This window comes from Trichomycterus rosablanca, chromosome 12 (assembly GCF_030014385.1).
Source record: "Trichomycterus rosablanca isolate fTriRos1 chromosome 12, fTriRos1.hap1, whole genome shotgun sequence".
Lineage (NCBI taxonomy): Eukaryota > Metazoa > Chordata > Actinopteri > Siluriformes > Trichomycteridae > Trichomycterus > Trichomycterus rosablanca.
The window spans coordinates 23,983,994-23,997,015 of NC_085999.1; the positions used below are offsets into that span (position 1 = coordinate 23,983,994).

The 13,022-nt window shown below is 38.8% G+C and overlaps 1 protein-coding gene across 1 annotated transcript in view; it reads left to right on the forward strand.

Annotated features, from left to right (window-relative positions):
- The first annotated feature begins 1,590 nt into the window (after positions 1–1,590).
- Positions 1,591–13,022, forward strand: part of uggt2 (UDP-glucose glycoprotein glucosyltransferase 2) — a 76,430-nt gene continuing 64,998 nt past the window's right edge. Inside the window, exons 1-8 of the mRNA XM_063005440.1 lie at positions 1,591–1,598; positions 5,921–6,037; positions 6,133–6,215; positions 6,611–6,741; positions 7,009–7,121; positions 9,847–10,024; positions 10,109–10,217; positions 10,303–10,360. Coding sequence (XP_062861510.1) covers positions 1,591–1,598; positions 5,921–6,037; positions 6,133–6,215; positions 6,611–6,741; positions 7,009–7,121; positions 9,847–10,024; positions 10,109–10,217; positions 10,303–10,360 — 797 coding nt within the window. The remainder of the gene's footprint in view (positions 1,599–5,920; positions 6,038–6,132; positions 6,216–6,610; positions 6,742–7,008; positions 7,122–9,846; positions 10,025–10,108; positions 10,218–10,302; positions 10,361–13,022) is intronic.

Here is a 13,022-nt window from a genome sequence, read left to right on the forward strand (position 1 = left end):
CTGCATTAAAATAAAAGTTAATATAAAAACATTAGCATTTTCCAAACTGTCCTAAACTGTGGGGTTGTAAGTTGTATTTCGTGTGTTTGTTTTTACCTACAGTTTTATGTAATGTGCTGTATTAGGTAACCCTTGCTCTCTCGTGTAAGAGTCAGTCAAATAGGTCTGGATTAACATCAAGAGCAAATTTTCTTTAATAAAATAGATAAATTGTTTCCTAGTGTTTCAACCCTGACTTTATCGACGCCACTATATATTTACAATATACGCCGATCAGGCATAACATTATGACCACCTTCCTAATATAGTGTTGGTCCACCTTTTGCTGCCAAAACAGCCCTGACCCGTCGAGGCATGGATTCTGACACCTTTCTATCAGAACCAGCATTAACTTCTTCAGCAGTTTGAGCTACAGTAGCTCGTCTGTTGGATCGGACCACACGGGGCAGTCTTCGCTCCCCACGTGCATCAAGTGAGCCTTGGCCGCCCATTACCCTGTCACCAGTTTACCACTGTTCCTTCCTTGGACCACTTTTGATAGATACTGACCACTGCAGACCGGGAACACCCCACAAGAGCTGCAGTTTTGGAGATGTCTAGTCGTCTAGTCATTTTTCCTGCTTCTAACACATCAAATAAATCAGGATAAAATGTTCACTTGGTGCCTAATATATCCCACCTACTAACAGGTGTCGTGATGAAGAGATAATCAGTGTTATTCACTTCACCTGTCAGTGGTTGTAATGTTATGCTTGGTCGGTGTATATGGTAAACATGCATCTGTCTTAACTGTTTTGAGTGTTACAGACATTGAACTCTAAATGTGTGTGCATTTATAAAGCCATTTCTTTGTAGTTTTCTCTGATAAAGGTTCAGGAGAATTAAATCAAAGGTTCTTGTTTTTATTGTTCATGTTACACAAACTGAATTAAATGAAATTAGCTAAATCACTGGCTTCACGCCAATGCTAATTCTAAAACAAAAAATTACAAAAATGTATAAAAATACACAATTTTATCGTTACAAATAAAAGTAATAATAGTATTTGTATTCTTATTCTTATTCTTTTTCTAAAAAAAGTCGAGTGTCCAGCAATTCGGCTGAATATCAAATCGCTCCTGTATGTCTCCTGTATACGTGTACTATACATAATAAAATGTAATTTCTTAAGCACACTACGTAGTGCACTTAATGTTAAATTAATACCCATTTGAGATTCATCCTGTAGCATCGTTCGCTTTAACAGTTAGCCGTCCTTACCGGTGCCTGAGACTCAAGCAACAGCGGTTTTTTTTCACAAAAACATTAATGTAACGTTTTGTGGACATGAAAGCAAAAATGGACGTAAGGAATAAATAAGAACAGCGCGAACATTTTATGTTTTTTAGTTGCAGCAGAGAAACTGGTAAATTCGTTTTTAAGTGGCAGGACCCTTCAATGGCGGCGTCCAGTGAAACCGGGGTAAGATAGCGGCCAACATTGTTTAAAGAGTAAAATAAAAAACACAGAGAAATAAATTCAGTAATGTTTATATTTCAGTTTCAAGTCGTGTTTATAAACTATAGTGGTGCAGTTAATGCATGCAAATAAATGATATGGTATATAAAGTCAGCTTTATAGTACAGTTGTTATGTGTTTTCAATGAAACTGCTCTTATTCTCCGTTTTATTTAAGCTTCATGTAGTGTTTATTTTATTCGTGTTGTGTTAAATAAAACATGGAGCTAGTGTTCAGTAAGACTGCAGTTATTACATGGATGCCATGTTATAGTTCTGTTCTGCTACGTGGCAGTGTTTAGTTTATATCTGACGCCAACGTTCTAATTCTCATGTGCAACACAAAGCATCCGATAGTGATGAAGACAAACAGATCCAGTCTGATGTGTAGAACTGCTACTGACCATGTAACATCAGACATCCCAAGTTGCAAAAACTCATTTCAGGGAGGTACCCCCGGACCCGGACCTCGACCCCGACCCCCCAAGCCCCAAAAAAAAAAAAAAAAAAAAAAAAAAAAAAACTCTCGCACACACCAAAGGATATGGGTGATAATAGATAATAGATTTATGTTCCCTACATAGTGCACTATATTAGAAAGAATTTATGTTCCTTACTTAGTGCACTAGATAGTGTACTAGATAATAGACTTATGTTTCTTACATAATGCTTTAGGTAGCGTATTAACTGATTTAGGTTCCCTACATAGTGCACTAAATAGTATTTTAGATATGAATTTATGTTCCATACGTAGTGCACTAGATAGTGAATTAGACAATTGGTTTATGTTCCCTATAGTGCACTATATTGTATATCAGGTCACGGATTTATGTTCCCTACATAGTGCAATAGATAGTGTATTAGATAACGCATTAATGTTCACTACATAGTGCACTAAAGTATAACTAGATGATGATTTGTGTTCCTTACATAGTGCACTACACCGTATATTAGACAATTGATTTATGTTCCCTACACAGTGTGCTAGATTGTATATCAGATAACGGATTTAATACGCGATCGGGGAAAAAAGTCTGTGTCGCGTGCGCGTGCGTGTGTGTGCGCTCTTGGCCGCTCGTTCTAGATTCCGGGAGATTTTATCTGACTTGCGGGCAACAGGGAGCCGCTCTGTATATGCAGGAGACTCCCGGAACTTCCGGGAGACTTGGGATGTCTGTAACATTTACATTTACATTTTCGGCATTTAGCAGACGCTTTCATCCAAAGCGACTTACAGTTGTGACAGTACACAATCTAAGCAATTGAGGGTTAAGGGCCTTGCTCAAGGGCCCAACAGCTGCAACCTGGCAGAGGTGAGGCTTGAACCAGCAACCTTCTGATTACTAGTCCATTAACTTAACCACTAGGCTACAACTGCCCTTCATATGTCTGTTTAATCAATTTATTACAAGATTATTAAGTCATATTAATACATCAATGCGTCATAGGTAGAGGTGGAAAGAGTACTAAAATATTGTACTCAAGTAAAAGTACTATTACTTTGATGAATTTTTACTTAAGTACGAGTGAAATTACTAGTCTAAAAATCTACTCAAGTAAAAAGTAACTCATAAATGCAACTTTTCACTAGATGCGATTTTTTTTAAGCTTTTTTTTTTACTCAGTAACGGATGTTATTTAAAATGTAGCGAATTACAATTCTTAATACAAAACATAAGTAAAAGTAAAATTACTGGTTGTAAAATCTACTTTAAAAAGTACAAATACACAAAAAAACTACTCAATTACAGTAACGCGAGTAAATGTAATTCGTTACTTTCCACCTCTGGTCATAGGTATTGTATTTCATCACTGAGATGTCAAATGACATAACAGCTCAGAATAAGAATCACTTTAACAGCATGGTATGACTTGCTTTAGTCATAATTTAAGATTGTAAATCACAATTCTGAGACACCAAGTCATTTTGTGGTGTAAATGGGTTTCCATTTGTTTTACTGATCTGTTTAAAAGTTAACACAATCTGTCATATTTTACTACACACAGTACCAGAACAGATCCAATGTACAGACCTTGCACTTACCTTGTAGCAGCTACATGTGTTTTTTTTGGATTTAATAAAATAAAATCCACTTACAAGTCAAAAGTCGTATGACTTTGTGATAGGAAACTTCATTCTAAGTGATGGTGATGGGATATCAAGTGATTATTAAACAATAAGTAATGACTATGGGATACTACATGATAAGTATAAGATAGTAAGTGATGAGTATGTGATGGGAGTGTAAATAGGAGATACTGAGTGATTGGTACTCTCTTTAGCACTGATTAGATCTCAGACCCATTTTTGTTCACACCGCAACTCATTTAGAACTAGGCAACAGCTATGTAAAAGTGATTTATGAGTAGTGTGTTCCAAATTGCTTTTCATTTTGCTTAATTTTAGTGGACTCTCTGCTTGCTCTGATTTTGTCTTTACTGTCATACAGCACTGCACTGAAAACAGCAGAACCCCTGTACTTTTGTGCTTTGCAAAAAAAACCTGACGTTTAATGTGATCGTCATTCCAGATATCCAAAAGTGCCGTGCTCTCTTCTTTATACCACATGATTTCGCCTGCAGCCGTTTTCTCAACTTGTTTTTATTACTTGAGTATTATAGCTGGTTACGGCAAACCTCAAGGTTTTAAGCATGATTAAATGGATCGAGCCAAACTGAGACCTTTTTGGAAGGTGATCCAAGTTCGGTTAGTTTTTGGGTCATTTGGAAGGGTCTCAGTCAATTTAATGTGTTCATGAATGTCGAGTCCATCTCAGATGTTAAAATGCTCGAAGTTTGGAAATGCTTTACATCACAGCTGTGGAAAAATAGTCCAAAAAGATACTGTCCCATTCAAAGAAAGTTACCAAGTAATAAAGCGTTATTATGAATTGCTGCAGTATTATTGTGAGATACTTTCTCATTTTGACTCTCTGTACAAGTTTGTATCAGTCAAGTAAAGAAAGGGCGGCTCGGTGGGTAGCACTGTCGCCTCACAGCAAGAAGGTCCTGGGTTCGATCCCCAGGTGGGGCGGTCCGGGTCCTTTCTGTGTGGAGTTTGCATGTTCTCCCCGTGTCTGCGTGGGTTTTCTCTGGGAGCTCCGGTTTCCTCCCACAGTCCAAAGACATGCAAGTGAGATGAATTGGAGGTACTAAATTGTCCATGACTGTGTTCAATATAACCTTGTGAACTGATGAATCTTGTGTAATGAGTAACTACCGTTCCTGTCATGAATGTAACCAAAGTGTAAAACATGACGTTAAAATCCCAACAAACAAACAAGTAAAGAAAATGATATTCCATGCACATTACTGAGCCAACACTAATGAAAACACGTTATATTTTTGCTACACACAGTACATTAATAGATTCAGTAAAATGTTATTATTGTTAGTATGTAACAAAGCTACATGTGTGTTTTGCATTTAATGATAAATTCAATAGGGTTCAGTGATTGTCTCTTCAGACACTTAATAAAAGTGATAAACATGATCTGATCGCTTAAGTGTATTTAGTCAGGCAATGAATTAGGGCATCCATACTGTAATATTAATAGATCATTAGAGCTATTTTGTAAACTGACGCATAACAATTTAGATGATCTCAAATCAACCATTTATAACTCATTAATTTTAAGAAAGGTTTGGAAAAATGATGACAGTCTTCCTTCATACAGGGCTCCAACTAAACATGAAGAGAGTTTGTAAGTAAAATGCACACTAGGTTTGTAGCATCAATCTGTAAACTAAGCGGAGAAATATACTTCTAATATACCTTTTTACCTTTTTATACCTTTTTTGATAAATGTTATTTTAATGTTATTTTATACATACCACAACAAGTAGTTTTGGATTTAATCAGCTGAAATAGTTTATAATTCATATAAAATATAATTTATATAAAAGCCATACACATCAAATAAAGAAAAATACAATCATGCTTCTAAATCTGTATAACTAACTGGCAAAATGTTGGCTTGACTGTTGAGGAGATCACTATGGGTATAGGTTGATACCCAGAGCTTTAATATCAGAACTAAATTGGAAATGGAAAAAGAAACATGGCCATGACCTATCTAGTATGTATTTAATAATATGTCCAATAAATGTATGTACAAGGAATATAAGCATAATAAAGTGCCTTCTGAATGTATTTTATCAAATCCAATGAAACGATCCATTCCCTTGTTTACTCTCCTTATAATAAAGGTTGACTCAAGTGTTTATATTTTAATTCCAATTTATTAACCTATAACTGCCCAGCCTGATAAAATGATGATGAGTAAAATAAAGTGTTTCTAAAGCAGGAAAATGGACATGTCCTGTACTCTGTATCTACATAACCTCTATTAAGCAATCCTATTTTTAAGAAGTTTTGCACAAATCAAAATAGTTCATTTAACTTTACAGAATAAGACGATGAGGGTCCTGTGCTTGCTGCTTGTCCTGGTCCAGCTTCATTATGCATACTCTGCATCAAAAGGAGTCACAGCCAGCCTGAAAGCCAAGTGGCCTGTTACCCCTGTTTTACTGGAGACATGGTAAGTTGTTGGGAATGCCATGGTGCAAGAAGTGCTTTTATAAGCTATGTTTGTTTCACAGTTGTCACAATTTTGATCTCTTCTCAAATATTAAGTGAGTTTATTGGTGATGATGGAAATGAAAAGTTTTGGCAGTTTGTGGAGACTGTGAAGGAGCTAACAGTCTACAAACAGGGGGGTAAGTCTTTTTTTTTTCACTTTAAATTAAATTCACTAGCATGATCTAGAGACCTTCTTTACATTGCCAGAAATGTGTATTTAAATGATTTTGGGTTATCTAGCCCAAACCCATTTATTAAATTAAATCTGGTTAAGTGATCGATTAATTGAACTAATGGGCCATTTGTGTTTCCACAAGGGCTAGCTCATAAGTAGTTTTTTTTTTTATTAATTAAAAGGATTATTTGAGAACTGAATCTTATTTAAAGATTGAAACCATTAACTGTGGCAATTATGCAAAAAATCTGACTTTGTCTCATGAGTCTTATATTGCACTCTCCTAAAGCAGCATGTTAATGACCTAATAATGATCTACTGTACTAAGTAATTAGTGTATTTGTTCCAACTCTTTAGAATCTGTCCGATCATACTATAACCTGATCATTAAAAAAGCTGGCCAGTTCCTGACTGATCTCCAGGTGAGCCTGCTGAAGCTCACGCTGTCACTCAGAGCTTACTCACCTGCTGTACAAGCATTCCAACAGGTGAGACACATCAGCACACACACACACACATCTGTCCAAGCTGGAAATGTTTCATTAGCATGTTTGTGAGAGTCTGACAGATTGATAAAGAATACATATAATTTTTTATATTCATTTATATGGAATTGTTAATAAAGGAGGAAAATAAAGGAGCTAAATGCTGATATGTAAAACAATAGCACTGGCGCCATAAGAGGATGCTAGCTTGTTTTAGGTGTTTTTTAAATGTATTCATATTTGGTTTTGCTTTATTTCGTAATTTTGTAGATTGCTAGTGATGAACCTCCTCCTGAGGACTGCTCTGCATTTGTGTCCATCCATGGCCAGCACACTTGCAGCACCAAGGAAATGAAGAAGCTGCTGAAAGGTGCTGCAGGCAGGTAACAATCTTTTGACTGTGCTGGTATTTCTATAAGCAGTTTTAGCAGTTTTGTTCCATGGTCTATTTAGAGCTACATTTGAATCACATTTAAGTGTGGAGCAGATGTGTGCTACCTGAGTCAAAATGTTAAAGGTTTAAGGTGGTATATTCCTACAATATAGCTACATTTCTACAAAATCACATCACACTATGTGTGAAATCTCATATTAAAATTGTGTCGATGCCACTGATGCTTTAGTAGAATCAGAATCTTTATTATTCACCAAGTGCCAGATGTACAAGGAATTTCTCTTGGTGCAGGTGTCAACATACACTGATCAGCCATAACATTAAAACCACCTCCTTGTTTTTACACTCACTGTCCATTTTATCAGCTCCACTTACCATATAGGAGCAATTTGTAGTTTTAAATCTACTGACTGTAGTCCATCTGTTTCTCTACATACTTTTTTCACTGCTTTCACCCTGTTCTTCAATGGTCAGGACCCACAGGACCACTACAGAGTAGGTATTATTAAGGTGGTGGATCATTCTCAGCACTGCAGTGACATGGTGGTGGTGTGTTAGTGTGTGTTGTGCTGGTATGAGAGGATCAGACACAGCAGCGCTGCTGGAGTTATTAAATACCGTGTCCACTCACTGTCCACTCTATTAGACACTCCTACCTAGTTGGTCAACCTTGTAGATGTAAAGTCAGAGACGATCACTCATCTATTGCTGCTGTTTGAGCTGGTCATCTTCTAGACCTTCATCGTTGGTCACAGGACGCTGCCCACGGGGCGCTGTTGGCTGGATATATTTTTGGTTGGTGAATTATTGTCAGTCCAGCAGTAACAGTGAGGTGTTTAAAAACTCCATCAGCATTGCTGTGTCTGATCCACTCATACCAGCACAACACACACTAACACACCACCACCATGTCAGTGTCACTGCAGTGCTGAGAATGACACACCACCCAAATAATACCTACTCTGTAGTGGTCCTGTGGGGGTCCTGACCATTGAAGAACAGGGTGAAAGAGGGCTAACAAAGCATGCAGATGGACTACAGTCAGTAATTGTAGAACTATGAAGTGCTTCTATGTGGTAAGTGGAGCAGATAAAATGGACAATGTGTGTAGAAACAAGGAGGTGGTTTTAATGTTATAGCTGATTAGTGTATAAACATAGAATAAACAATACAACAGCGACATAAACAGTACAGCATCAGACAAAGTGCATATGTGCATTGACTACATAAGGGAAAAATGTGTGATGTGCAGCATGTATGATAAATCTATGTGCATCTGTTAAAGCGGATGGATGTGGGAATAGTCCTTGTGCAGTATAGTGATGGCCTGGGGAAAGAAGCTGTGGAGGTGGTGGTTGGTCAGAGTCCTTAAGGCTCTTACTCTCTGTCTACGCTGAGATTAAAACCACTGGAAAAGGAGTGACCAGGGTGCGAAGAGTCAGCCATAATCTCTCCTGCCCTCTTCCTCATCCTAGAGGAGTATAGATCAAGGGTGGAAAGACGACAGCTGATGATTTTCTCTGCACATCGCACTGTACGCTGTAGCTTACGCATGGTGTGCAGAGATGCCAAGCCGAACCAGGCGGTGATTGAAGATGTGATGACTGACTTATTTATAGCAGTGTAGAACTGAAGCAGCAGTGCTTGAGGCAGCCTAAATTTCTTAAGCTTTCGCCTTCTTCATAGCTGCAGTGCCATGCCTGTTCCTTTTGAGATCCTGGTGAATGGTTGTTCCCAGGAATTTGACAGTGATTCTGTCATTATTGGGTATGAAAAGAACTTTAATAAAAAGCTCAGTTGTTTATTTGCAAGGATGGGTCAAAGTTAAGAACAATGCCCGTCTGCATGACTACAAGAATACATGTAGGGATTTCACAATCTACAGTACATAACATTATTAAAAGGTTTGGAGAATACAGAGACATCTTTGTCCATAAAGAGCAAGACAAAAAACTGCAGTGCCCTGTTTTTCTTTTTAAATTCATTTTGTCCCTTTTTCTTCCTATTTTTAGCGCATCCAATTTTTACCAATTGTGTTATGCTTTCTCTCTACTAGGGCTGGCACCGATCCGATACTCGGTATCGGTATCGGTCCGATATTGGCCCAAATGGTTGAATATTTAAACAAAAGCAAGTGAAATATGTTGAGATGTGGTGGTCAACCGATGTTGTGATGTTCTTTTTTTTTTCTCCACTAATCTAATCGTGTCCAAATACCCTGATTGCATCCTCTATACTGATTCGACCCTTCACCGCTGACTGAGGACGCCTCTCAACAGACATACGCCCCCTTCGGCACGTACAGTCAGTACAGACTGCATTTTTCACCTGCACGAGTCGAGTTCATACACCGACGGGCACTGTGTACGGAGGGCCACACCCCCATCAGCATTATTCCTCAGCCCTGTGCAGGCGCCATCAGTCAGCCAGCAGGGGCCGCAGTTGCACAAGTTATGAGGACCTATGATCCGACTTTTTACCCCTAACCCTATAAACAACAGCCAATCGTTGTTCATGCAGCCGCCCAGCCCAGTCGGAAGGCAAAGCTGAGATTCGATACGATGTATTTGAAACCCCAACTCTGGTGAGCTAGGGTACTTTACCGCTGCGCCACCTGAGCGGCATGTTTGTGCAAAATTAATGGCGCTGTTGTTTTGTCAAACTCATGCCACAGAAGGTCAGTTGATGTTCATCTAACTGTCTTATATTTACAGACCAAAGCCGTACCTGTACAAGAATGATCACAAGTACCCAGGGGTCAATGGGACGGATCTGCCAGTTGCCATTCTTTATGCAGAAATTGGCACCAAAAAGTTCAACACATTCCATAAGGTCCTCGTTGAGAGAGCTAAGGAGGGGAAGCTGACCTACGTGTTGCGCCATTTCATTGCAGTGAGTTTTTTTCAGTTAATTCTGTATTTTACAGACACGGTTGTAATTGAGACTAATGTTTGATGGATTGCTTCTTTTCCACAGGAGCCAAAGAAGCAGCACATGCTTCTGTCAGGTTATGGTGTGGAACTGGCTATTAAAAATACCGAGTACAAAGCTGTGGATGATACAGAAGTAAAAGGTACATATGATAGCATCCTGCCAACAATAAACAACTTATTTATTGCCAAGCTTGTTGTTTGTTGTCTAAATTATCGGTTTTGTTTCAGATTCAAAAGCAACTTTAGAGGAGGATGATACTGACGAGGTCCAGGGGTTTTTGTTTAGAAAATTAAAGTAAGTAAACTTTCTCTAACACACGAGTTTAGCTTTCTTTAGAAAAAGTAAAACATGCCAGGGTGCTCGGCTGGCACAGCTGAGTAATGCATTAACCCATCACCATGGAGACCTGAGTCAGAGCTGGTTTGATGTTAACTAGACATAGTTGTCCATGTCTGAGTCACGTCCGTGCAGAAGCATCAGCAACATGTACTGTCTGGTTAAGCCGCCAATTGGAGCAGTGAAGGAATACAGAGTATAATATGTTTCTTTGTACATGTTCAAGCTTTCTGACATAAAAGTGATTAAAGTTTGTTTAAAGTTATATTATTATACTTATGCTGCTTGCGGGCGCCTTTACTGACAATGATTGGCTCGTCAGTAGGGACTGCTGGAGGCGATTCTTCATAACTGCTGCAATTGCGGCTTCTGCTGTTCAATAGCGCTTGCAGATACGGGTGATAATGGAGATCAGTGCGTGACTTCATATGAAGAAGAAGAAAAAGAAGATATACTTTATTTGTACAGTACAATGAAATTCTTTCTTCGCATATCCCAGCTTGTTTTTTGGAAGCTGGGGTCAGAGCGTAGGGTCAGCCATCTTACGGCGCCCCTGGAGCAGACAGGGTTAAGGGCCTTGCCGCCAATCTTCCGGTTGATAACCCAAAGCTCTACCCACTAGGCTACCACTGTCCCAATGTGTGATATGTCAAGTCAAGTCAAATTTATTTATATAGCGCTTTTTACAATAGACATTGTCTCAAAGCAACTTTACAAAATCCAGGACCAACAGATACAAAAACCCCTGTTGAGCAAGCCGAGGGCGACAGTGGCAAGGAAAAACTCCCTTAAAATTACAGGAAGAAACCTTGAGAGGAACCAGACTCGGCAGGGATCCATCCTTCTTGGGTGGTCTGGAGGATACTTTAAATGAATAAGATTTACACAAATCATACAAACACAGAATTAAAATGAACTAAAAGTTATAACTAGCAATAAATAAATAAATAAATAATAATAGAGTTTTTATTCAGTCCAGTCTGTAATAAAGTCTGTAGTGAGTTCTTGACATTCTTGGTGCAAACACGCCAGGATCCCGTCACATCCGGCAGGAGCAGCATTGTTGGCACAATTAAAGATTAAAGATATGTGATAGTGAGCTTCAGATTTACCCCCCTTGTAAAGTTGAAAAGAGGCAGTCGGCTACTGCACATGTGTCTGAGTCGGTCAAGAGTGGAGGTCAGCAGCAGTAGAGAGGGAGGGAAATGTGATCAGGTGATTGGATATGACTAGACAGGAGGAAATTGGCGGACAAGTGCAAGAAATAAATAAACTAATGTTGTTATCATCAAGACTTTTGTTGTACTGTACACCTGTATATGTATATGGGTCATTCCTGGGATTGAGTGCCTTTTGGACCTTAAAGCTTTTTAAAAATGAAACACTGTTTTAAATTGTTGTATATGTTTTATTATGAAAAGGACATGTTATACTTTTCCAAACTAATATTGGTCAAGCTCAAGCAGACAAACTGTAGGTTTTATTAAAACATTTTTATGAGGTCTCTGACCCAGAATGTCCACCTTGTTACAGACAAATGCGTAACTGTTGTGTTTCTGTCTTTCAGCTGCACTTAAGGCCATTCTTTAAAGGATGCACACATAATATCAATATTTCTGTTATTATTATAACCAAACTGAATAATAAAGCTATATAAATTACACATGCACCTCATATACACTGTGACGTCCACCTTGTTACGTATTAGGTTGTAACAGGGTGGACATTCTGACATAAAATGAGCCATTAGCTAGCGAGTGAGCAAAACCATGCTAACATAAAAGTAAATTCAGACAAAGAATTCTCTGCTTTTTAGTATGATTATTTTTTAAATGATCAAATCGTATTGCTTTTTCTTATATGTCCCATAACAAGGTGGACATGTTATGGTCGACCATATAAGACTTTTAGGATAAAATGTGGAAAAAACAACATTAAAATGAGGAGTTAGCCACTCATCTTCCACGGTTGTTTTCCCTCCAAAAAGATCATGTGAGCTCCAGGAAATGATGTCAGTATGCAAAACAGCTCTTTATTTTAAAAGACAGCAGTAAGAGATAACAGGGTGGACAGCAGCTTGAGGGACGTGTGAAAAACCCTTATAATCAGCAATAAAATGAAACTCATGAAGAAAAAAAAGGTGGCGCTCAGGTGGCGCAGTGGTATAAACACACACTGCAACCAGACTGGGATCTCGAATACATCGTATTGAATCTCAGCTCAGCCTTGCCGGCTGAAGGCTGAGCGGCCACATGAACAACGATTGGCCGGTTGTTCAGGTGGGCGGGACTAAGCCGGATATGGGTCTCTCTTTGTCAGAATGGTGTAATTACGACCTCTGCTGGCTGATTAGAGGCACCTGCACAGAGATGAGGAAGGAGTGCTCTTAGGGTGTGTCTCTCCGTACACAACGCTAGGTGGCACAACACTCGTCAATGTGTGGGTAATCAGATGCATGCGGCTTGCTGCCCACGTGTCGGAGGGGGCGTGGGTTAGCTTCGATCTCCTCAGTCAGAGCAGGGATTGGCATAGGCAGAGAGGAAGCACGATGCAATTGGGCAATCGGACGCGCTAAAGAGGGGAAAAAAAGGGGAGAAAATGCAAAAAAAAAAAAAAAAAT